Source organism: Charadrius vociferus, unplaced genomic scaffold (assembly GCF_000708025.1).
Source record: "Charadrius vociferus isolate BGI_N301 unplaced genomic scaffold, ASM70802v2 scaffold56, whole genome shotgun sequence".
Taxonomy (NCBI): Eukaryota; Metazoa; Chordata; class Aves; order Charadriiformes; family Charadriidae; genus Charadrius; species Charadrius vociferus.
In genome coordinates, this window is record NW_009649057.1 from 1671932 (window position 1) to 1697736 (window position 25805).

Consider the following 25805-nt stretch of genomic DNA (forward strand, 5'->3'; position numbering starts at 1 on the left):
TCAAGGACCTGCGTTTTTGATTTATTTTTTACGGGTTTTTTTTTTTTTTTTTTCTTTCCAAGCACCCAAACCCTCCGTGGTTGTCCTTCCCCTTTGTTTCAATGCTGCATTTTTCTGCTTGCATAAGCTGTGAAAAATCAGAACTTCAGTCAACTGGAGCATTGCTTTGGAGTGACCTTCTTACTTAAAAAGCTGATTCTTGGGGGTGGAGGGTGTAGAGTTTTTCGCTTGGTTTTTTAGTGGTTGTTTTAGGTATGGGAAGATGTGCCTGGAAGCATCAGGGTCTGCCACAGGCTAGAAAATCTGAGTTTGGTCAGATCTGCTGGAAAGGCAAATTGGGCAGAAAGGCAGATGGGGCAAACCTTATCTTTGAGGGCTGGGGGAGGAGGGAGGTGCTGCTTGAGCAACTGGGTTAACTGGGAGGGAGCCCCGGCTCTGAGTCACCAGGCAGCGGGCAGAGCACGGACATGGGTGATGTCTCCCGACGTCTCGCTGTGTGGAGCGAGCCAAGAAACACCCTTGGGAACTGCAGGTGAGATGCTCCGAGTTGTGAAGGAGAACGAGGTGGAGTTCTCGCACGTAGTGAGCCATCGCACGCCACCCCAACACGTAGAGACCCAGAAATGGCAGAGCACCTCCCCAGCTTCTCCTCTTCAGCACCATTTTACAGCCTTGAGGGATGTGGGAGGTGCAGAGCCTCAGGCATTTAGAATCATAGAATCATAGAATGGTTTAGGTTGGAAGGGACCTTGAAGACTATCCAGTCCCACCCCCTGCCCTGGGCAGGGACACCTCCCACCAGCCCAGTTTGCTCCAAGCCCCGTCCAACCTGGCCTTGAACACCTCCAGGGATGGGGCAGCCACAGCTTCTCGGGGCAACCTGCGCCACCCTCAGAGTGAAAAATTTCTTCCTAATATCTAATCTAAAGCTCCCCCCTTCCAGTTTGAAGCCATTCCCCCTCTTCCTCTCTCTACATGCCCTTGGAAAAAGTCCCTCCCCAGCTCTCCTGTAGCCCTTTAGGTACTGGAAGGCCACAATAAGGTCTCCCCAGAACCTTCTCTTCTCCAGGCTGAACACCCCCAAGTCTCTCAGCCTCTCCTCCCAGCAGAGGTGCTCCAGCCCTCGGATCATCTTTGTGGCCCTCCTCTGGACCTGCTCCAGCAGGTCTATGTCTTCCCTATGGTGGGAGCTCCAGAGCTGGAGGCAGTACTCCAGGTGGGGTCTCCCCAGAGTAGAGCAGAGGGGCAGAGTCCCCTCCCTCGCCCTGCTGGCCACACTTCTGCTGATGCAGCCCGGGATACGGGTGGCTTTCTGGGTTGCGATTGCACATTGCCAGCTCATGTTGAGCTTCTCATCAATCAGCACCCCTGGATCCCTCTCAGGGCTGCTCTCCATCCGTTCTATGCCCAGCCTGGAGTTGTGCATGGGATGGGCAGAAGAAGCAGTAAAATTGGGAGGAAGACTTGCGGAGGAGGACTGATGTTAGCAGAGATTTCTCTCTGTTTCTCTTCCCTGCTCAGTGGGGTTTGCTGCAGACGGAGGTGACCTCTGGGTGTTTAAAAAGAGGAAAATTAGGTCAGTTGTCTGTGTTGTAGGGCTGGGGGCATCAGCGTGGCTGCGAGATGGGCAGCCTCGTGCATAGCGATGAGTGTGGGAAAATGAAGCGGGATGCAGAATCCGTCGGGGCAAATGCTCCCCTGGTTTTATCGTGTTGAAGTGGGGCAGCTGTGGATGGCAGAAACACGGGGCTGGACACATCTCCCGCTTGTCTGCGGCACGGGAGAGGATGTAGGATGTGGGTACCAGGGTGCATCCCTGCGGCGGGGTCTGTCCCGACGGGTGGGACAGTCTCTTCTGCATTGCGAGGAGATGTGTGCGTGTGAATCCGGGAATGAGATTTTTGGCTCTTGTGTTGGAAACGTTGGGGCTGGAGCTGCGGGTTTGCTGTCTCCTGCCGCTGAGTCCCAGGAGGAGTGGTGCGTGTCCCTCCAGCCCCGCAGGCAGTCGGTCCCTGCTCGGGATGAGACGCGCAAAGCGTTGCCCAACGCCAGCAACCAGCTTCTGTTCCGCTGACATGAAAAATACTGTAAGCTGTATTATTTACGTACTTATTCTCTGAAGCACCAGCCCAACTCTTGACTTGCACAAGTTCATTCCTGTGCGCTGGCTTAAGAAAAAAGCGACTGCTGTTCGGATGAGTCTCTGAGTAAAAACAGCAGCGTAATTTTGGACTTTGACCCGTTCTGAGAGCGGCTGATTTGCAAAGCGGACTGCCTGAAGGCTGAGCTCTCGGGGCACACAAAACACGCCTGAGAGGTTTCCATCAGCTTGCCCAGGCTTTTGTGAAACTGCCTTTTAAAGCACCACCATATGACGATTATTAGTGTTATTTGCAGGCGTGCTCTATGGCCAGATGGCACACCCAAGTACACTGTTTATTAACTAGACCTCAAATGCAGACCATCAAATAAAAATAAAAAAAATCCCTTTCCCGAGGCAGACAGTTGATTTTGGGAGTGAACATTGACCTGACACGCTGTCGCGGTGAATGGACTCCACGGCCACTAATCAAAGGTCTGTTTTAGTGGTGGTTTAAATTTGATTATCTGGGGAGATCCACACAGATCCCCCTCTGGGGTGGCAGAGGATTTCCGTGCTCTGCTTTGGGTGATTTTTTAATATTTTTTTTATTATTATTTTTTGTTAGCTGAGGAGCTGTGTGTAACTGCAGCTGGAGCTCGCTGTGGGGCTGGATGCGATCCTGGGCTGCTCGGGGAGGGCTGACACATCTCGGAGAAGGGGAGCGTGTTGTCCCTGTTGCGGTAACGCCTAGAAACCTCAGATAAAACCACATCTCGCTGGGTTGGATGCTGCGTCGATACTTGCTAAAGATAGCTGTGGCCTGGAAGGGTTCATAGTCCACGGAGGAAGGGTGGAGAGAGAAGCTGAAGTTTCAAGGGCCATGGTCAAGGTCACCGAGTAGTGGAGAACGAGGATGGTGACTCACGTGGGTGCGGGGACTGTGCTGGAAGGGCTGTGCCGCCGCCGCAAAGCCCCGGGGATGGTGCCTGGGAGGGGACGGTGCCTGGTGGTGGCCCCATCCCATGGTGACATGACCCCCACCAGGAGCTGCACCCCCCCCCCCCCCCAGCTGCATCTCTCACCATTTTTTAGGTACCTTGAGTTGAAAGCTGTGGTGTCCATCTGTCTGTCCTCCTCCAAGGCAGCAAGAATGTCCCAACCTGGTGGAGGAGGCGAAGGTGAAGGCGATGCTGCTGGAGAAGGTCACCACCCCCAGGCTGGCCAGCCCACGTCTCCCAGGCTTGCACCCCTGGGCATTTATTTTTCGTTTTTCTTTATGTGAGCAGAGTCCTCTGCCTGAACTCTCATCTCCCGCTCCCCACGGCCGGGCCAAGAGCCAAGCCGAAGGCAGCAGAGAAGGCAGCATCCTCTGCTCCACTCTCGTGAGACCCCACCTGGAGTACTGCCTCCAGCTCTGGAGTCCTCAACATAAGAAGGACATGGACCTGCTGGAGCGTGTCCAGAGGAGAGCCACGAGGATGATCCGAGGGCTGGAGCACCTCTCCTGTGAAGAGAGGCTGAGAGAGTTGGGGCTGTTCAGCCTGGAGAAGAGAAATAACTCTGCCTTTATTTTTTTTTAATTTATTTTTTTTTTTTTTTAATTTTATTAATTTGTACCTTGCTGGCAGCACTGGCCGTGCCCGCACTGGGCTGCAAACACAGGTATAAAGTGGCCAAGGGCCGCCCAGAGCATCCCAGTGCTGCGGGGTCCCTCTGGCTCCTCCGCTGCGTGCCGGTGCGGGGCTTTCCTGCGCCCCGCTGCAGGGAGGGAGAGGTGCTGCCACCCTCGTTTACCTCTCCCGAGGCATTCGTTGGAGGTTTTCCCAGTCCAGTGTGTCGCATATTGCGGCTTTTCTGCAGCGTGTGGCCCCGCAGCCACAGGGAGAGCGTGTTTAGCCCACGAGCACTGTGCGGTTTGGGATGAGAACGGAGGAGGAGGAGGGCTGCGGAGCAGAGGAGGTGCTATGAGATGCCGCTGCCCGGCAGAGAGGTTGTGCCCTCGATTCCCTATTTCCCTGGAAGGTTTTGTGTTTTAAACTAACTTACCCCGGCTGTAGGGAAGACCAGGCGATGCACCCTTCAGCTTTCTCGCACCCATACCTGTGCTGGTGAGCGGAGGAGAGCGGCGGCCGCTGTGCGGTTGCCCCGTGGTTTAGCTCAACCTGCGTTAGCCATCTAAAGTGGGTTTGGTTTTTCCAGGCGCCTTAAAAAGCTCCAAACTCAACACACATAATACGCTATCGTTGTCCTTAGTGAAAACAGATGCATGTTAAATTGGGCTCTGTGCATCAACGTAAGGTGCTCCCTCTGCCTGTGCCTCAGTTTCCCCCAGGCGAAGGGCCGTGGGATGCAGACGTGCCGCTCGGAGGCGACGTTGGCTTTGGCTCGTGTCCTGCCCTGAAACACGCTGCCCAAACGCGCAGCGCTCTGCTCCTTCGCTATCTGAGCAGCCTTTCCTTACTGCTGGCTGGGAGACAGCTCTGCAGCGGGTAATCCCGGTTCGTGCCGCAGGCTCGGCGTAAGTCATGTTAGGAAGAGCTCCTGTCACTCATTTCCATTTTGAAAAAAAAAGGCGGGGGGGGGAGAATGATAAAGTACGCCTATGAATGCCAAAGTGTTAATTCAGAGATGTTTTGCCCCCTCAAGGGGATCTGATGCTTTGTGTTCGTATTAAACAGAATTAAGGCAGAGCATCCCTGAGAGCACTTAGAGGTGGCCGTCCCCTGGAGCGGGGACGCTGCGAGGCTGAACGGGGAGTGCTGTGCGCTGGGCAGTCTCCATCGCTGGATGCCGCCTTTGTGGGGGGCTTCTCTTCGGAGAGGCTGATCTTGTGACCCTTACTCATATGGATTCGCACGAGTGTTGCTGGTGAGAGCAAAGTCAGCAGTACTGGACAGTGTTCTTTGTTAAGGTCTTTGAATAAGGGCTGGGGCTTCTGGAGGAGCTTGGGGAGCCAGGCAGGGAGAGCCGCACGCTACGTTTGCAGAGGTGGTGGGATGTGAAAAGATGCAAAGAGGTCGAGGAGGGGGGGAGGCGATAAGGAAAGTGGATCCTGATGGTGTTGGGAAGCACTCAGATGGGTCCCGGACTGGACCCGCCTTGAGCATCATGCGGTATGAAGCTACACGAGGCAGAGTTTGTTAGGGAGAAAACGCAGATCCATTGAAATGGAAGGCTTTTGTGGAGCTTTTGTGGGCAGGAAGGGTGCTCGTGGCAGTGGTTTGAGATGAGAGAGACCTCATGTTCCCAGGGCTCCTGCCCATCCCGACCACAGGAGGTTATTTGGGGGAAGGCGGTGGAGTTCTCATTTTGCACAGAGAAAATCTTCATTTTCTGTCTTTGGAGTGTCATCACACTTCTGAAATGCCTTTTCTTTGCGTGGGAACTGTGTTTCCAGCCCACTGTATTTTAGCAGTCCAGTAAACCACATTGGGCACTGCTCCCCTTTGGAGATAAGACCTTGGGAGCCCAAGTCCCGAAGGACTTATTTTTTTAAAAAAAAAAATAAAATAAAATCCCACCAAACCAACCCCCCCTTTTCCCCTATTGTAAAAAGCCTGTGCTCCCTTTTATAGATTGGCTGAGCACAGGCGGTGGCTTATTATCTCCCAGTAATGCCTTGTCAGCATCGGTCTGCAGAGAACACATTTTTGGATTTTTTTGGTAGCGGAAATTGTTACACGTGGACGTCATAAAAGCAGAAGAATAGCCTGTTAGAGCATATTTTTCTGTGTGCTTAAATTATCTACATCTCTCTCCTATTACACTCTTAAATCCTTTACATCCGATTAGCTCTCCTCCTCCCCCACGAGCAGGTAAATATTGTAACTGCACCCACGTTTATTCGGCTGCAGACAGAGGTGGGAAATGAATGAGTGACTGGACACAGCAGCAGAGAAAGGTAGATTGTTATCATCTCCCCTACAATAATTGTGGCTTCTCAGAATTCCTGTTATTTTGTTGATTTTCCAGCCAGGTTTGCTGTTCCTGCGTTATCTGTTGCAGACCTGCTGCTCAGGTAAACGTTGACTGCCCTCAAAAAAAAATATTGGCACAACTTTTTAAGCTCTTACAGCTGAATTCTGGTTTGGGGAGGTGGTACCCAGCCTGGTTTCAGGCAGTGCTTGTCGCCTTTGTTTTTTTCTGCTGCCTGCAAGGAGGCATCAGTAGAGATCTGGATGATGGAGGGACCACATTGGGAAAACCAGTGTGTTCAGTGTGGACTAGTCCCATCTCCCTGCCTCCCCCATCAATGTATCCTCTTCCATCGAGGTTGCCCATCCCATCCCCTTACTGCCATGATCTCCAGGGGATGCTCTGGCAAGCCAGGACCCACCATTTGGGCTTGAGATTTTGCATTGGGTTAGGCTTTTGCCGCTTCTCCTCCTGCCAAACTGTAGAGAAGCCCATCCAACGTTGCTCTCCGGGGCCATCGTGCTCTTCCCATGGCTTCCTCCCTCCCCACCCACCGAGGTCCCGACGGTTGGTGGCAGGAGGGCACCCGGAGGAGACGGCACAGCCCCGGGCTGGAGTTCCCCGGCTTTCCCAGTGGTGCGGGGCACCCTCGGCGGGGGCGACGGGGCCGCGGAGGCGGCGGCGGTGGCCAGACAAGGTGGCCCTTTGACATTTACAGAATGGCCTTTCAGAGCTGTGAAGTGTCCCCGCTCCGTCGAGGGCTGCCATATAAACAGACGCCGTCCCCCGGCACGAAGCGAGGAATGCGGCGCACAATGGCCCAATGTTCCCCGCGATAAAGCCCCACTTCTTCTGCCCTCCACAAAGGCAGCTCTGAGCGGGGCGGCGGGCGCGGGGCTCGGCCGTGGTCGCAATAACCCTTCCACCAAAGCCTTTTGGCTGTTGGTGACTTTGGTTGGAGCCGAGGGAGTAGGGAGGTGAAAGCCAGCGTGGGGCTTTTTCCTGCTCTCTGCATCGCCACGTGCTGATATTCAAATTAATTGACCTAAAGGAAAATCAACACGTGGGTTACGAGGGTTCTCGCTTTGCTCGGGGTGAGCGTTAACAGCGTTGGTTTTCCAACAGAAGTGTCTCGCAGCGTTTAGCTTTCAAATGTTAACTTTTCTATGTTGCCCAGAAAAATGTAAGAGAGATTTATCCCCTGGCTGCTGTCAGACATCACAGAAACTCAGCACAAAAGGAGCCGGGCTCGCTGGAGGAACGCACCATTTTTAGCGACATCTTTTCTGAATCCTCCTAATCTCCTGCACCATCCTTTTGTCTTATCCCGTCAAAGAGTGACAAAGCCCTTTCATAAGGCTTTGTTTTACATGTTTTACAGATGCGCGTAGTTCAGCAACGCATTTTTCCTCGTTCATACGGAGCGCTGTCGTTGCGGTTAATTGTATATGTTACAGGAACAGCTCCGGGCCCTGCTGGGGTGAGCGATGGGTTGGGGAAGGGTTGGCAGGAGCCTTCGCTTTCCTCTTGCCCAGGGCAGCGCAGCCCCTCACCGGCTCTTCTGGGGACGGTCCTGGCCAGCGGCGTGGTCCGGGGAGATGCTGCGGTGCGAGGGGGGTGTGCGCATGCGCTGTCCTTCACGGTGAAATGGTAAATGTGTTTGGTAAAGCTCTTCCTCAAAGCCATGTTTTGGGTTTTTTTTTGCGTGGCTCGTTCACATGGTCTGCTCTGGTTTGAGACTCATGGGAGCTCCCTCCTTCTCTGACTCTGCCCCAACATTTTGTCAGTCTCGTGTTTTGAAAATAGCGGCGCCAGAGCGTGGTGCTGTACCGTTTCGGGTGGCTGTGACAGGGTCAGGCAGTCCCTGGGCTCTCGCTGGCAGCTGGGCATCCAGCTTCTTCTGGCAGCTGCGAAAACATTCAAAATGAATTTCTGCCTTCCCTCCTCCTTGAACAAAAAAAAAAAAAAAAAAAGAAGGATTAGAGCTTGCTATAAGGGTTTTCTGTTACACCATTAAACGGTGCGCAGCACGCCTGCAAACAGCCCTTCAGGCTATGGTCCTCCGTCTTCCCATCCATCTTGTGTCTGTCAGGTCCCTGCTAACTTAAAGGATGTTTCTGTGCAGGAGGAACGGAGACCCATCACAGATGCGACAACACATTGCGATCTCTCCTGGATCATGGATATTTTAATACTTTTTTTTTTTCTCCTTGTGATGGGGCCTCGAGTTCCCGCGCTGTCCTGTGCCGAGCAGTGCAGGGTTAGGGCACTGCCCGCGCTCCCGGGCAGAGCCCATCGTCCTCGGTGTGTCCTCCCCCGGCCATCACAACTGGCAGATAATTATCTGGAGGATGCTCTGCAGCTTCAGGCCAGGCACGAGACGGGATTTTGGAGGTGTTACCCGTTCTCCGTGCTCTGTTCCTAGGATACTTCCAAGTGGGGTCAAAACTATCTGCCATCCTCCTGTTTAACAGCACAGAGGGGGGTCTCTGTCGTGTCCCCATAACTTCTGTGGCTGTAAAGCTGCAGTCCCATGTAAAATCCCACCGCGGGGAACGGTTTGTTGCCACGAGTGGCACGAATCACTCGGTGGGTGATGGAAGTTGCTGCATCCCATCCCGGTTCCCCTTGGGTGGGGTAGCAGTGAAATCAGACCGGCTTTTGCAGACGTATTTTGGGGTGTGGGCTGTTCCCTGTTACCCAATCATAGAACCATGGAATGGTTTAGGTTGGAAGGGACCTTAATGATCATGTAGTTCCAACCCCCCTGCCCTGGGCAGGGACACCTCCCACTGGACCAGCGATATTTTGCTTTTATTTACAGCCCCCTCCCCAGTGTCTGCTGCCCGGGGTGGCCCCGTCCTGCCGGCGGGTGCCGTCCAGCCCCGGTTGTCACCCTGCAGACATCGCGACAGCAGCTCCTAAGGCGTAACGTGAAGCCCGAGGGCTGAGGGCGATTAGATGCAGGAGCTCCTGCCTCGGGGCTGGGGGGTACCCAACCTGGTGTGGAGCCCTCGCCCCCGGAGGGTGGGATCGCTCGGTGTTGGATCCCAGCCTGGCACGGGGTCCCCGCGGGCTGGTTAATCACTGCCCACTCCTCCTGCCAGCATCGCCCGGGCTGGTGATGTTTTTAATCATTAGGAAACGTATATGAAGTTGATGAATGATGTGATGGTGATATACATGACCTACATGGTCTTTCAAGTAAGTATATTTGTAAAATCTAGTAGAAACCCAGGCTGGCAGGAGGCTTTTGTTACTGGAAGTCTGTTTTCGTCCCAACACATCCTTCCATCAGTTCTTTTGTGAGAGCTAAAAATTGGCTGGCTTCAGCAGAGTTAATAATCATCTGAAATGGAGTTGAGCAATTGATGTTGATGCATCAAAATGTTTCCCTCTTCCCTTCCCCCTCCTTCCCCCCCACTTCCCCCAAAAAAGAAATTCCTGGCTGATACTCAAAACCCAGTTCAGTTCTCACTGTGCAAGTATTAAACTGTGGGTCTTTTCTTTCAAGTTTCTGGATTTTTATGGGCACAATCGGTCTGTTAACAGGACTTTTTTTTTTTTTTTTTTTGGTGTGGTTTCAATGCATTTATATCATTGACCTTTGCTTTAAAAAGTGTCTGACAGTGTCTACTGGACTGGAGCTATGAAAAGGAGCGTTGTAAGGGGGCTTTATTCTATGGAAGCAATGACCACAGGCAAAGCTTTATATTTGCTGAGTGATTTAATTCTTGCACATGCAGAAGTTGGCTCTGTGCCATGTGTAACATGTTGAGAAAAGGTCTGCTTGAGAGGCATTAAAACCAAACTTTCCAAAACTGTCTTTTCTTTTCTTTTTTTTCCCCCCTTTTTTTAAATAGCTTGCTTTCCTGTTATTTTTAAGCTAACGAGTAAAATGAAGGGACACTGCCCCAAAATGCTGCACTGAGCTGTAGCAGGGTCACTGGGGAAATAAAACCTCTTTTAAAGAAATGAAGCGGGAGTCTGGGTGGAAGGGTGCCGGCCGGGAGGAAGAGGAGGGTGTCGTTAAGATAAAGGCTTGACCGAGGGTCAGGAGAGCGTAAAACAGAGCACCCTGCACTCCAGGAGGAAGCCTGTGAGGGTGAAGATGCTACAGCTCTAACGCGTGGTCCTGTGAAGTCCTGCTCGCAGAGCACATCCCCAGAAGATGTGTTTAAGGCTAATTATCAGATCCCCCCCCCCCAAAATCAGTTGCTTTTCCCTACTTGGCTCTGCCCGTCCCCTGCCCGCTTACAGGAATATCTGTCTGGTAGCGGTCAGAAGCAAATAAAAACAAACTGCTTTTTGTTTGCTCTTATTTTAAACACTGTGACAACATTTGGATTAATGTTAGGTCTTGTGAAAAGCTCTTTAAAAGTCAAACACACCGAGCTGCTTAGCAGCATCCCCTTTGAATTCTGCATCCGCCTGCTGCAATTCCAGATAATGGTTTGGAGAGAGCAAAGAAACATCATATTTCTTTTTGCTTCTTGCAGTCCGTCCATTAAATATGCCTGAAGTTTCATATTCTGGAACTATTTAATTGTGTAGCCACTTGGGCTGAGTTCCGTATTTCGGTGTGCCTTTGAGCATTTCCTCTTCCTTTGGCAAACAAACGATCAACAGAAATACTAAATTATGGTAATTTCTAACAGAAGCGGCGTCTTCCCCTAAACATTGCAATCTACTGCATTTTAATTAAAAACACCCCATCAACAGTGCATCGAGCCATTTGGAGCCGCAGCCTCTATTAGTTTTCATCAGTGGGTTTTTTTCTAGGGGCTTTTAGAAGCAAATTGTGCGTTGCTCGCGCTTCCCCAGGAGGAGCGAGGGAGAACAATAGATGATCTTCGCGCAGGCACACCGAACCCTGAAATACTGAATTCAAAAAGGGTACGAATAGGGTGGAGGTTATTCAGGGGGAGAACTATGAGGAGGGAGTACCCCGCGGTGTGCAGGGGGGGCTCTGTGGACGGTACCCGCCTCGTCCGCTGCAGCTGCAAATAAATCCATCACCTGCAGGAGAGCGACTCAGGTTTATTTGCGTGGCTGTCCTGCCTTCCCCGGGGAGCACACAGGGGTTGTGCTTTCCTCGGAGATGCGGAGAGGCACCTCTGCGCTCTCTGGTCCTCGGCTCGGGCGTTAGCGGCTCCCGCGTGTGCAGATGAGCCACAGCCGGCATCGCCCTGCCGGGGCGCGATGGGAAAGAGCGTTTTATCCATTCCTGTGATTTTTCTGAGAGTTGAGCCTAAATACTGCTAGCATATAAAGTTGCTTATGAAAGCAATAGGTTTGCAGCCTCTACGTGGAGAGACTGGCTTGGAAAGCCAAAGGAATGAGGGTAACCCCTGCTTTTTATAGCCTCCTGGTATTTGCTCGTGCCAGCTAACACCAGCACCCTCTATTTTACCTGCAGAGCTCCACCCGCCGCGCCGTCGGCCTCGCCGCCCAAGTGAACAGGATTCTGCCTGGGGTTAGCTGTAGTGGAACCCGCTGGGGAAGGGAAAACCCTCTCTTGTCTTCCCCTGGCTCCTACTGGGTGCGAGAAGTCGACTGGGGAGAGGGGCTGTGCCTGGGTGGCGTGGGGATGCTGCGCGGAAGGGATCAATAGGCTCATGGAGGAGAAGCGGAGGCAGTGCAGGCGGCTGAGCGGGGAATTGTCCGCTCGCTCGAAAACCCGGGAGGTGCCGCTGAGCACCCACGCGGAGGGGAGATGATTATCCGTGTGGGTTCTCTTTTATCGTTCAGGCGTGGCGAGCACGGGTGTCCCAGCGTCCTGCAGGACCCGCTGCAGGTACTTGATGAAGCCGGGACCAGGGAGGGGCTGTCGCAGCATCTCCTGTGGGCTGATGCGCAGGGATGGCTCTGGGCTGAGGTTTTCCAGAATGGGTGATGATTTCTGGTGCCCAGCTGGAAATTGCTGTCAGGGCAACTGGTTTTGCAGAGGCTCAGCCTTTCTGGAACTCCCCATCACTTTTTGGAAATTGTCCCACTTCCAGCAGGCGTTTCTGTGCAGTTCCCCGCTCGGGAAAGGGAGTCCAAACCCCTGACCACAGGTTTGTGCTTTGGATGCCTCCCAGTACATCCAGATTTCACTGTTTGTTTTTCTCTGTGCAGCTCTGGGAAATGCCAGTGTAAAGTTGGTGTCACGGGCCTGAAGTGTGACCAGTGCAGTGATGGATACTACAGGTTTAACGAAACCACCTGCGAGCCGTGCCAGTGCAACAACCGCTCCAAAACCTGCAACAGCTCAACAGGTAACTCCTCTTGTGCCCACGGTGGGTGCAGACCTCACCTCTCTCTGGTTTTTGCCGTTTTCATTCAGCAGACCTCTGCTCTCATCCTCTTCATCTGCATCTTTATGCCTCGAATACCCAGAGTCTTTAGCTTAAAACCAAATTTAAAGTGCGGGGCAAGGTTGGAGCTAGTCCTCTTCTCAAGGAAGCCAATAAAGGCTGCGTTATTTACCCCAGGCTGCAGTGCAGAGCCTTTATTCTGCAGTCTCCATCGGAAATCAGTGCTCTATTGTTCTCTGCACTTACACAAACACGCAACACGGGCTTTTAAGGAGCTTTTGTTTAACTGCTGTTTACCTGGAAACATATACCGTACTGGCACTGACGTAAGGTGATTGTTATTGCCACAGATAACGTGATTAGTGCTGGAAAAAACTGGCAGCACCTAATTAATATTGCCCGCTTTATATAAATTTGCCTTGTTCATTTTCCTTGATCATTTCGTTGACCGTCTCTCTCTGGTACAGATGTTGATGGAGTGGAAATGTCGAAGCACCTGTGCTTGAATAGCTTATGGGAGGGCAGGGGGAAACCTGATTGCTTTCCCAGCTCCGCTGCAAGGAGAGATCCCGGAGGAGCGATGTTATGTGACTGCCTGCGCAATCCCCACTTTAGCAACAAAACTCACACTTCAAAATCCAAAAATTCTCATCACAACTTCCAGGCTGAAATGCGTTTCTGTAATATTTATCCAGGAGCTTAGAAAGGGGCGATGATTTAAAGAACGTTGCAAGGTTTTTGCTTAGCTGGCGGAGAGGCAGAGCTCATCAAATACGGTATTTCTGGGCAGTTTCCGCAGCGGTGTCCGTTCCCTTGTGGGCTGTGTGTTTGCAGCAGAGGAATGGGCGGCCGCAGTGCTGACTGTGTCCAGCCGCTGCCCTGATCCTGCTGGGATGAATTATTGCATTAATTCCAATACTGAACTTTATGTGCTTATGTCCTGCTAATATTGAAGGATATAAGACTGTACCCAACGCTGTGCGCACATCAGCTGTGTTACTGACTTGGAGCTGGGTGTGTGGGTTTTGTGAAGGAGTGAGATAATCTGCTCTTCCTTTTTCTCTCTCAACGTTTCCCCCGCTCTTGGTTTAAAAAAAACCAACAAAAGCAAACCCTGGGCAGACCTCGCCTCCGGGCTGGGGCTGTTCAGGCAGTGCTTCTCCGGGGCAGTCCAGCGCTGACCATGGCACTGCAAAGAAAGACCCTCTTTTTGGTTAATGACCTATTGTTGATTTGACAAAAATCCCTTTTTGAAAATTCTCCTCCATCTGCTTTATTTGCTGCTGGGGGTGCAGGAACCCAACAAGCTCAGAACAGAGAACAGTCAATTAAAAATTAGATCCGACGTCTAATAAGTAACACACTCAGCCTGCTCTAGAGACTGCACTTTGTGTGACCTCCCCAGCTTTACATCAACTCTGTGTAGTCTTTTGTCAAATTTTCAAGGTTTCTTTCGCATTATGGCTGTACTTTGGGCTCCCTCTGCCGGCTCTGCGACCGTCTCCGCTTGGCCTCGCTCTGCCCAGGAGGAATATTTAAAATTACTGGGCTGGAAACTGGGGAGCCGGAGTTCCCCAGGAGACCTTTCCTTCCACACCACCCTGGTGCCCCGTGCTGTGTCTGTGCAGGGGGTTTGGCTGCTGAGGTACAGTGAAGTCTGATCCTTCCCCAGAGCATGATCAGGATGGGAAGTGCTATTAATTATTAAGGCTTTCTGCGGCGATACCTGATTGCAAGCCCGTGCGTGCTTTGCGTGGCAGAGCAAAATGCTGACTCATGGGGAAACGCAGCCATTTTTCAGGGTTGATGTAGATAAATGCGAGTAATTTCCGCCGGTGGGAAAGTCAATGGTCCTGAAATGACCAAGACTGTACAGAAAACGCAGGTGTGACTCCAGATTTATCCCACCATTAACGCCTGCAGAGCACGGTTCAGGGCACCCTGCGTGCTGATCCGGCAAGTTGACCTTCCACGAACGGGTCTGTCCCCGGCAGCCCGATGAAGCAGCTGGTGGAAGTTTGTGGCTGGAGAAACCGAGCCCAGCACATCCTTTTCCCCTCTAACCCTGACATCTCTCCCACAAAAACCACCGGCTCGTGTCTGGCAAGCTGTTGGGTGAAGAGCAAACGGTGTGTGGGAGCTGACGCCGTGCAAGTCTCCTTACTCATCGGGGTGCTGCCAGCCCCACCGTGCCGGGGAATCAGCCGCTTCCCGAAAGCCGGGGTTTGCTTTCTGTCCTGGTGCAAGGGTTGGCTCCAAGGACGCGCCGGGCTTGCTCAGGGATGCTCGGCTGCAGAGTCATCGCTCTGGAAAGAGAAGAGTAGGAGCTGCACAGCGTGTTGGGCGTGCAAGGGAGCCAAACCGTTCCAATAATAATAAGAAAATCCGCTGTGTTTTTTTTTAACAGTCAGCATTAACCTAATTCAGGATTTTTTCTGTGGTTAACGTTGATACGAGACTCTCCCATGCCCCCGCAGCAGCGCTGGATTAGCTCAGTGAATCTCTTGTCTGCGCTTATATCTGCAGTGAAAAAACTGCTCTGTGCTGCCCTGGTTTGTTAGAAGGTGGCTGTTGCCTTTCCAGAATCTTGTACATGGGATTTAATGAAATAAGCTTCCCTCGGGTCACCGCCACCTCGACGAGGAGCCCGCTGAATTACAGGATGTTCCTGTTGATGGATGGGCTTTTGATAGAGGCTGCGTTTTTATAACTAGGGAGATTTTTCTTCCTCTGGTCACAATAGTACCAAAATGCAATTTAGAGGGCCATTAGGACACAGCCTCTGCTAAGACACAGCACGTCAATTTTCTGATTGAGGGGCTTCCCCAGGAAGGGGAGGTGGCTCACGTGAACCCCCAGTTCTCCTCTGTTTCTCCGGGAAGGTCAGTAATTGCTGCTGCCTCGTGCCTGTAGCAAATGTCCCTCCTGTGATGGGGATGGAGGAGCTGGAGCCACACTGGTGGGATGGAGCCATCTGCCCCCAGATGGAGCGGGCTGGTGGCACTTCTTTACCCCTGGCCGCCAGCTCTGGGGTGTAGGAAGAGGCTGCACACAAAAAAAGAGCAAAGGCATAAACTGGAGGGACCCCTCGTGGGAGTGGGGGATTTGAAGCATCAGGATCCCGTCTCACTGGCACAGACGGAAACCGAAGCCCCTTTGCTTGAGGACCATTTAATATTGATAGTATGTGTTTACCTGCACTGACCCTTTTAAAGTGATGAGCTGTGGGCATCTCTGCTGGGGCTACCTACTTTTTCACATTCTGTGCGTGTGTGCATGTGGAGGGGGGGACGACCATCGGAAGGTCATAAGAGGCCATGATCGTGTTTTGGCCGGAGGGCATCCAAAAATCACCTGTGAGCTCTGATAATTGAGAGCGCTCCATGCAGATTCTTGCCCCAAATGTTCCGCTCCAGTTCCTGCTGCTGACCCGGTTACTTGTGCTCCTGTCCCTTCCCCAGGCACCTGCCTCCACTGCCAGGAAAACACCGAGGGAGACCACTGCCAGCTCTGCAAGGAGGGCTTCTACAGGAGCACCCATCCTGCCCACGCCTGCCATCACTGCCCGTGCTCCACCGTGGCATCGACCGGCACCTGCCGAATACGTAAGGCTTTCATTTTTGGTCTCATTCCTCCGATAATGAACGTAGCTCTTTTCAATTAAATTGCCACTCGGAGCGCATCAGCCTCGCGAGGCGGTTTATAGCCCATGACTCTCCTGTGTGTGGGAACCGGGGCACCTCGCTGGAAGCAGCGCCTGCCACGATGCGTCCCTGGTGCTTGTGTTGGCTCTGGTGAGGGCATCAGAAACGCTTCGCTACAGGCTGCAGCCTGCTCTGAAGAACCTGCAGAGTCGTGCAGGGAGAAACTGCTGGGTTTGTGGCAGCCCGGAGAGGTATAGGAGATGGCCAGCAGTGCCACGTAGCCATCCATACCTCTGTGAGCCCTCTCCTGAACATCTCCATGGCGCTCCAAACAGATTCCCCAATCTTCCTGAGCTATTTTGATGTAACCGGGAGAAGAAGTCATAGCTGTAATAAACATATACAAGACTTTTTTTGATATTTCCTTCATCAGTTTTGCAATGAAGCCACCTCTGGCTTCACACAGGCCGAAAAGTTCCTACAGATTGCTAACATCCCTGATACAGTTCCAGCTGTTTTCTGAAATTGGCTGTTTGAGATGGAAATGTTGAGGAGTAATAATCTGTTTGTTTAGCAACGTGCTGAGCATGCTCTATGATGCTGGTACGAGGCATCAGAAACCCCCCAAAGCTTTTTTCCCCCTTAGAAACAGAAAATGCTGCAGTTCAAAAGTTATATTTTCAGCTTAAAATTTGGGATTGGTTAATACTTCATTGGCTGCTGATTTTTGTCACGGTGGCCTGTGGGTCAGGTCCCACAGAACAAATCCCACAGCGGGTGGTTCTCCGCAGGGGGTTATGGCACACACCGGGTTTGCTTTCTGTTTTCTTCAGATCCTGGTGAAACTGCCCCAAGATGTGACAAATGCCGAACCGGGTACACCGGCCCGAACTGCAACCGGTGTGACAACGGCTACTACAACTCCGACAGCATCTGCGTAAGATGTAAATGCAACGGGAACGTGGACCCAGCGCGGTCGCCCAGCGTGTGCGACCCGGACAGCGGGGAGTGCGTGGGCTGCCTGTACCACACCGCTGGCTTTCATTGCGAGGAGTGCGAGGACGGCTACGTCCGAGACCCCGAGGGGACCAACTGCACCAAGAAAGGTAAAAAGTTGCTCCTCAAATCAGCGTGGAAGCTTTCTGTGTGGCTCAGGTGGGCACAAGCTGCCTGAAGGCTGGGCAGGGGATACTCTTAATAGTTCAAATTGGTTTAGAGTCATCTGGTCTGTGGTACAGGGAAGAAACCAGACCGTTATAACACATTGGTGTCTACTGGGCTTGAAATCTGTGGTTTAGAGTTAGCTGTGTGGCCACCCTGATTCCCAGAGTGTGGCCGGCACCTCTCGTGAACAAGCTGGAAAGCAAAACCTATTTGCAGTGTATTTAAATGTAGGTTTTCAGATTTCCATCGCTTGATGTACTTGATCTCTTGGTGCCCAGGGAATTGTCCTTATTGACTAGTCCATTCATAGCTCCGTCTAGTTCCCTAGAAAGGGTGTTTATAATAAATTTTGTCACTCCTCATACTCTGCAAACAATAACTACTTGGACCAGATTTAGATTTTTATTTTTTTTTTTTTCTTCCTAAATGGGGAAGCCAAAGCTCAGAGAAGTGAGATTCAAACTTGCACAGCGAGTCAACGCCAGAATTTTCTGGTACCCACTCTGGGGATCTCTCACCAGTCTTCAATCCAAATCCGAGACACTGCATGTAGCATCTCAGACGCAAACTAGCTCTGGTACTTAGAGAGACTACTGCATGGCAGTAGTAAAATTTTTCTCATTTTTAATAGTAAAATGAGAAAAAATGGTTCTTCAGTTGTTCCTTCAGTGGTTATCGGGAGGTTGGTCCACAAGGTGGATCTCCAGCTCCATGCATGAAAACATTACTGATCTTGTGTATTAGATAAGAGAAGCCAGAGTTCAGAAAAGTCTCTGGGCCCAAATTCATCCTTGTCACCAACAGAGATTTAATTCAGATCTTCCATTAGGAGCTAATGTGGTTTTCACTCCCATGCTGCTCTCCGGAGGTGTAATCACGGAGTCCTTCTCTGCGCGGGGAGATGATCAATACAAAAAAGTTGAATGCTCATTAGCTGTAACCGTACTGTTACAGGGCTGGAAATGGCAGTTTTGCATCGGGTCATCCATTATCTCCCCCTGCACAGCTCTGTCTTTGTGCAAAGAGCTACATGACCTTGCTCCATTAAAATCCATATGTATGGCTTTGCTTGTATATTTGCACTTTTCCCTGCAAGTTTTAATTTCATGACATTGTTATAGGCAATTCTAATTTCATGGCATTGTTATAGGCAATTTCTTGTGTGGGGAAAGACTGTCCCTTTTCAAAAGGACCAGAATGTGCTTTTGTAGCTTTTCTGTTTCCTTGACACCTGCTTTTTCTCTTTCTTATTCAGCAATTAAAAAGGCGTACAGTTTCTTTCCGTTTTCTTACACACAATTTGCCTAAAAATTGACATGGTGGAGTACTGTTTTAGGTTAAGATTTTCATAAACCGCTACTGCATTTGAGTGGCCTGGCTTTGAGTGGCTTCTCAAGGGATGCCATCACCCAGGTTCTATTTATAAAGTGGTCGCAGTTGAAATAAGACAGCAAGTTTTGTCCAGCCTGGGCAAAGCTAAACCCAACCTCGAGTATCCACAGGGGCTGGGCAGAGTCTTAAACCCAACCAAGACTACGATGCTTTCAAGGCTGATGGAGAAGATATTCAGAGGATGAGTGGGAAGACCAAAGTTGATGTTTCCGACCCCTGGGCGGATGGTGTTCCTGCTGCGACGGTGAGGCATAGCAGCAAGGGCTTAGTGCTGCAGCGTGGCACCGTGCCACCCAGCCGAGCATCGCAGCCGTCCCCGAGAGCGGGCGCGTGGGCTGCTGGCACGGCCCCGGCTCCTGCCAGCGCTCATTCATCGCAGGAGGCGGCAGAAGCTTTGCGGAGACTGCATTTCAATCAAGCAGCTGGATATGACGCTCATGTCAGAGCTGCCAAAGCGGCCCATTGACTGAACAGCTGCCGCTCTCAAGGAGCTGCTTTAGGACATCTGGAAGGCTGGCACGGCCCTGGCGAGCGGAAACAGGCAGCGCTGTATGTGTCAGGGCCCAAAAGCGACAGTCCGCAGTCAGAGCACGACACTGTTTCACCATGACGTTACCGTCAGTTCCAGGAAATGTTTTCACCCATGTCCCCCTTGCCAGCACTTAGCTGATGCTGACTCACAAATAAAGCCCAGAAAAGTCCGGTTTCCTTGCTGGTGAATCAGCCTTTGTCTCTGCTCTGTTTTTTTCTAATTATAGCTCCTGGCAGGGTTTGCCAAGAGTTGAGTGTTGATGAAGGAATTTGGAAAGGATGACTGAATTCCTCATGCTCTTCTCCCAAAGCTGTATCCAGGAACCTCTTGCTCCTGTCACGTCGCTTCCTACTGCAAAATTCTGCCTGTTATCCCATAGAGAAATGCCTTCTGGCATTCAGCATCCTGAATATCCTTATCAACTTAAGGCAGGACCTGCAGAGAATAAAGGACCTGCTGCAGGGAGGGACTCTGAGCAAGAGCCTAAATTAGATGTGTGGTGCCCCCTCCAGAGGAGTTTCTTTCTCCACTGCCTGAACTGGGAACGTGACAGCCCAAAGTTAACTCGTGGGAGTTCCCCCGAGGGCCCGTGGCAGGAGACGTGCAGAATATTTCCAGCTCCTGTTGCCATTGGAGATGCGACTTAGTGCAAAATTAGTCCTTCGGAAGTGACTCTCCTCCTCAGTCATAATTAGTAGATGTTCTCTTCAGGAGAGCTGGATCAATACCACACGGCACCATCAGCTGTAATTGCTGCAGCTGTAAATGGGTTTAAAATGAAGTTGTATTTCTGATAGCAGCAAGAGAAATGGAAGAGAGTGGGAAAGAGGGTGCAGGGAGTCCTGTGGAGCAAGAAGTGCAGAGAACATTTTGGTTGGTTGAGGCTTCAGCTTCTGGAGGGTTCCTGCTGCCTGGACTTGAGAATCTAGAATAGATCAGGTTATTTCTGTGAAGAAAATGCTTTCTTAGTTACATTTGGGAGCCTAAATACTCAGGTGGTTACAGCGCTTTCTGAGGCCTATAGCTCAACTGGTGTGAAGAAGGCGTAATGAATGTGCATCCCACTTTTGAGATCTCCAGCATTAACTTGCCGCTGACTCCCAGATCTGAGAAGGGAGTTATCCCATGTCTGCTGGAAGCAAGGCAGGTTCGTGCCTATTCAGTGCCTGGGAACAGGCTGCAGAGGAAGACGGACCTTGTGGCACAGTCTGGTAACTCCCATGTTCTCATCCTTCATGTGCGGACATACGCCAGCAGCTGAAACCAAACCAGGATCCAAACCGGCATCTGCTGTGTTCAAAAGCTTCATAAGAACATGCACAGTCTTTTTTTTTTTGTTGTTGTGCTTTGGTTACCTTCTGCTTCTGGTTATGCAGACTGGGGGTTTCTGTGAGATTTGTGTATGACTTCTTCATTCAAAAGCAGAACTGGGGTTATTTTGCCCTTTTGCTTAAAGCAGTGTAAATATTGAAACCTGTTGCTAAACACTGTGACGGCAGAATACTCATGGTTCGTTTTTTCATTTTGTATCTTCTTGTGCAGGTAAGGCAGAAATAATAATATTGTGAACGTAAACCTTCATCTAGTGTACTGGCTGGGAAAGGTTTAAGCTCCTGGAGTCGCTGTGGCCTCCCAGCCTGACTGTGCAGCCCACGTGGATGAGTGAAACTCTGCCTTCATTAGGCTCAAAGTCCAGCCGCTTCCTGAGCTTGGTAGAGCCCCGGTTTCATGGGCTGAATATGAGCTGGACTGGGCGCCTTGCTTTCCTCATGAGCTCATGAATCTTGGCTACTGCACCTATCTATCCGTCACCAAACTTTTCATAGGAATTCTGCAGTCAGTGAGCGCTTAGCACACAGAATTATTGAAAAAACCCAACCCAATCCTGCCTAAGCATTTTTGTAAACTATTTTGAAAAAATACCAGCTTTAACAGCGCAGACTTAATTGCCATAATAACTGTGATATAAATGTCAAACCTCTTATGTTTGTGTTTGATTCCAGCTTAACGTGTTTTTATTGATCGTTTTTTATTTGCTTTGTAGAAGCCACTCTTGGCCCAGAAACAAGGGAGTTTACAACTTCTGCTCCAAATGCCAGCAAGGCAACATCATTTTCAACGGCAGTGATAAACAGTACGTTGTCACCGACAACTATACAGACTATATTTCCTATAAGTTCCTCTGACAATAGTACCTCTGCTTTCGCAGATGTCTCATGGACTCAGTTTAACATAATTATTTTGACAGTTATCATCATTGTTGTGGTCCTACTAATGGGCTTTGTGGGTGCTGTCTACATGTACCGTGAGTATCAAAACAGAAAACTTAACGCTCCTTTTTGGACCATTGAACTCAAAGAGGACAACATCAGTTTTAGCAGCTACCACGACAGCATACCCAACGCCGATGTTTCGGGGCTGCTGGAAGACGACGGGAATGAGGTTGCACCGAATGGACAGCTAACGCTGACGACTCCCATGCATAATTATAAAGCTTAGAAGAAGGGCTCCAGCTATTCCAAAGTTGGCTTTAAAAAGTTACAGGGCTTGTTGAGGGGGTCTCAGGACCCGTGCCAAGGCTCCACGCAGAGGAATTTGCTCTTCAGATACTCTTACGCTGGGCATGCTGTAGCTTGCAGGTGAACAGAAAAAAGTGTAGTACATCCGAATTTCAGGTAATATGGTGAAATGCATTCGGTGTCCTGTTCTCCATAAAGATCCATAGAATTCACTGTTGTTAAAGACTTGACTATGCTGTCTCAAAGTATTTTTTTTTTTTTATGAAGAGGCGGTGGGGTGGAGAAAGCTGTACCCTGTGATTAATCAGAAGCTACTTGATTTTCAGCCAACTTACATCCGCATCCTTTAGTTTGAAAAGTAGCTCATGAATTAACAGTGGATTTTCAGGAAATAGACCTTTGTAAAGGCTTCATATTAGTTCCTGATATAAAGTTTGAAAAGGAGGACAAAAAAAAAAGGGAAATAATTGTTCACTGTACTGCTAAAAGGCAAGTAGAGGAGTGAGTGACACACTTGAAAAAAGTCACCGTTATCAGTTTCCGCTAAGTAGGGAGACAGGAAAAAAAATCATGAAAATATTTGATTTAGGGAAGAGACTAAGCTTTTCCCTTTCTGAGTATTCATACAGGGTGATGATGCTATTAAAACATAGCAATCCTTTTTTTTTTTCTAGAAGGAGTTAATGAACTTGTATAGTTTCTGTGCAAGGGAAGACGACAAGACATCTCAGGGTTGCCGTGTAAAAATAAAAGCTAGGCTTAATACCCTACCCTGATAGAAATGGTGTGTTCTGTATATAAAATGTAATATATCTTCTTGGAATTGTATTTGTAATTATTTGTAAAAAGACAACCAACCAACCAACCAAAAAAACCCCAACAACAAAACCACGACCCCCTCCCCAACCTCCCCTATTCCCCAACTCATATTTTATCATCTAGATTTTAATTGTACAGCGGTTAGTGGCGTTGTTTAAAAAGAAAAAAAAATGAGGATTGTTTAAAATACTGTAAATTAGATGGCAATATTGTTGGAGCTGGGACTCTGGCAAACACCGACTGCTTAAAGCTTTTCTTCTGGTGTCATTGAATAACTTTCTTTTTTTAGAGAAAATGTGAGTGCTCCCTACTTGCATCTGTCAAATTTTCCCATTCCTTTAAATATAGAGTGAATACCAGTGTCGCCATGACTAGGGCCTAGTCGGTGTCCAAAAGTCGGATGTACCGTTCTGTTACTTGCTTTTAAATCTTATACAAAATGCAAATACATTGTCATGAATGCATTGAGAGCCTGATCTCGATGGCCGAGCTTTTCTGAAGGGGCTGCTCATCACGTGAGTGGATCTCATTGCCATCTCTCCCGTGGTGACACGGTGACGGGGGGACTTGCCGGAGGGCTGAGCGCAGCCTCCCGGCCTCTTGAAGGGCAGAAAGAAAAAATCTCCTGGATTTGGGTGGAAACGGCTTTCAGCCGAAGAGCTCGCAGGAGCCGATCTGAGTTTCTAGGCTTAAAAGCTAAAAGTGCAGGGATGCGTTCAGGAAGTGTATGTAGCACAAGGTGGTGGTGGGGAATCAGCTGTTAAAAAAACCTACAGGGGACTTTAGGTTTTACAGATTCCCCTGATTTTTGGGGGAGGCGGGTGGACTGTTAGCAGAGGGAGAACAACTAACGGGCAGCACAGCACAGGGAGGTCGCACTGCGGAGCTCCTCGCTGGGACCCGCAGCGTGCACGCGTGCCTCGCCGCAGGCAGCGTGCCCTCCCTGTGCTGGGGAGCAGCCAGGCCCGACCCGGGAAAATCAATACCATTACATTTAAGCAGGGCGTGAAAGAAATATTTCACCTAACTCATGACCAACCTCAGAACTAAAGCTGCGTTGCTGTGTGTGTTGGTGCTTTGCAAGTGGTGGATGCTGAGGATAAATGAAGTACCTGCTAAAGGTCAGCAGGAGCTGACTGATACATCCTCAGAGCCAGGCAAAAATAAATATTTCTCAAGGTGAGAAATGGTAGGAAGAATGTGGTGATTATTTATTTGCTTTCCGGTGCTGCATGGAGGCTTTTCTTATCATTGGAGACTTTGGGGTGGGGAATAGGTGCTTTCAACACATGCACAGAGATGCCATTTCTGCCTCAAAAACTTGCTGCCTGATTTAAAGATGAGGCATGGCAAGTGAGAAGGAAAATAGTCGAGGATGACCAAGGGAAACGGTGAGGGCAGAATGTGATGCTGCATGCAGGCCTGAGCCGATGGCAAAGCTCCCGTTGCCTGCCTGGGTGAGATCCCAGAGTTTAGGTAATAAATTTGGCTGATGTCATTCAGAGCAATGTTACTTTTAGTTCTAAAACGGGGGAGGAGTGGAGGAGAAAATCTGGATATTGCTAATCCTCGAGTTACTCATCAAACTTTTAAAGAGCAGAATGGTGACAAAATAGAAAATTTCCTAAAAATTGTAATTATTTAGCAGTGCTGATTTAGCGATATACTTGCACTTGGTCACTTCATAGGGTGGGGAAAGGTAATTTTGGAAGTGTTAGCTTCTTGCGCTAATGCTAGCAGGCAAAGTGAAGGACAGATTGTTCACTTTAATGTTTCCAAAATATTTTACATCTTTTCGTCTTTGCCACAAAACACCTCTTCCTCAAATTCTGGTATGACTGTAGGCTACTTTGTAAGAGGAATAGGCTTTGATTTTTCTCCCACTGTAGAAATATTGACCATCTGCCAAACCAGAGCGTGAGTTCAGATGCAGAGCCCTCCTAGTCTGTGCCTACCACAGCACAGGAGGCGTTTGCACCTGGGCTGCTTCTGACCTCCAAGTTACTCTCAACACTTTGTGTTTGAGCCCCGGGTTTGAAAAGAGGAGGAGGTCAGGATGCCTCACAGTCATTCTGCACGGGAGGGCGGTACAGCCACGCTGTTGTCTGTGGGTCGCACATCTGGATGAAGGGATCTGGATGGCCCCCACAGATGTGGTGGGAAGCTTGGCTGGGCAGGGGGGACCTGGCTGCCCAGGTTTGGACAGCAGAGGAAAGCACAGGATGTTCTTTAGCAGGGACTGGAGCACAGCAGGGATGTGGCACTGAGACAATGCTTGTCAGGTGGCAAAATGACTTGGCAGGAAAATACCAGCCATCTCCAGCCAACCAGGCCTTTGGCATAGAGGAACAGCATGTGTAAAAGGAGATGGATGCCTCAGCAAAGAAAGGATGAACAGCTTCATGTTCGACTTCGGTGATGCGAGATTAGATCCTCGCTCTCTCCATCAATCATGAAGCTGGCCCTGGGCACCACAGGAGGTGAGGAAGAAGCTGAGCTAGTTATATCTCCAATCAGCTTAGGCTGACATTGTATTTTGAGGGGGTGCAGAGCTAAGGCACCTGTGCGAGGGTACTAAAGGCCACTGTGACCACCAACCTGCCATGTGTTCTAACTTGTCATGAAGCTTCCCAGATGTTGAGGTTTGCCGTACGCCATGTTGGGGTATGGGCAGGTAAACCAGAAATGAACTTACAGGGCAGCACTGAGGCCCAACTCAGAAGCTAGCAAGACAAGGGGAAGGCATCTAGGTGGCTTCTAGGGCTGATGTGGCAATAAAGATACACATAGCTTTCCTGAAGGGCCACCACGCATCACCTTCTAACTGGGCATGCTGCTGTCTGGCTTTCATGGAGAAAGGCAGTCCATGGCACAGCACGGTACAGTAGCTGTAGAGCATGGAGAAGGTACGACAAGGCAGGTGAGGGCTTGGTGAAGGTGGGAAACCAGCTCTCAAGGCACGATCCTCAGGGTCGTGAGGGCCCTGTGGACCCAGCTGGTCTGGATGGGGTGAGTTCAGTTCCACAGAAGGCAAGAGGATATAATGGAATGGATAAAGGGCAAGAAGCAATGATGTGTCAAAGGCATGGGGCAGCCTGGATGGCTCACAACTTAGGAGAGCATTTGGTAAGCACAGAGTGCAACAGACATGCAAAAAAAGTGATTGGGTTAATGTGGATAGATGATCTCGAATGTTATGAACCACTGTAGCTAGAAATAACTGCATGGAGCGCTAGCCCTGGGGAGCTGTCAGGAGATGTCATCCATTGGAATGATAATTCCCTTGGACCAGGCTGAGCAAACTTAGCACGCTGGAAGCCATTTATGAAAGAGGAGTGGATGTATTCAGCATCCTTCGGGTATCCTGGGCCAGTTAACCACGACTATACAGCATCTATCTCAAATGTGACATGCAATGTAAACGTGGCAGAAAGTTTG

The 25805-nt window shown here is 50.2% G+C and overlaps 1 protein-coding gene across 1 annotated transcript in view; it reads left to right on the forward strand.

Annotated features, from left to right (window-relative positions):
* MEGF9 (multiple EGF-like-domains 9) overlaps positions 1-21633 on the forward strand; it is a 23662-nt gene extending 2029 nt beyond the window's left edge. The window contains exons 2-5 of the mRNA XM_009888089.1: positions 12119-12258; positions 15759-15902; positions 16775-17047; positions 21074-21633. Coding sequence (XP_009886391.1) covers positions 12119-12258; positions 15759-15902; positions 16775-17047; positions 21074-21528 — 1012 coding nt within the window. The 3' untranslated portion in view covers positions 21529-21633. The remainder of the gene's footprint in view (positions 1-12118; positions 12259-15758; positions 15903-16774; positions 17048-21073) is intronic.
* The last annotated feature ends 4172 nt before the right edge of the window (positions 21634-25805 follow it).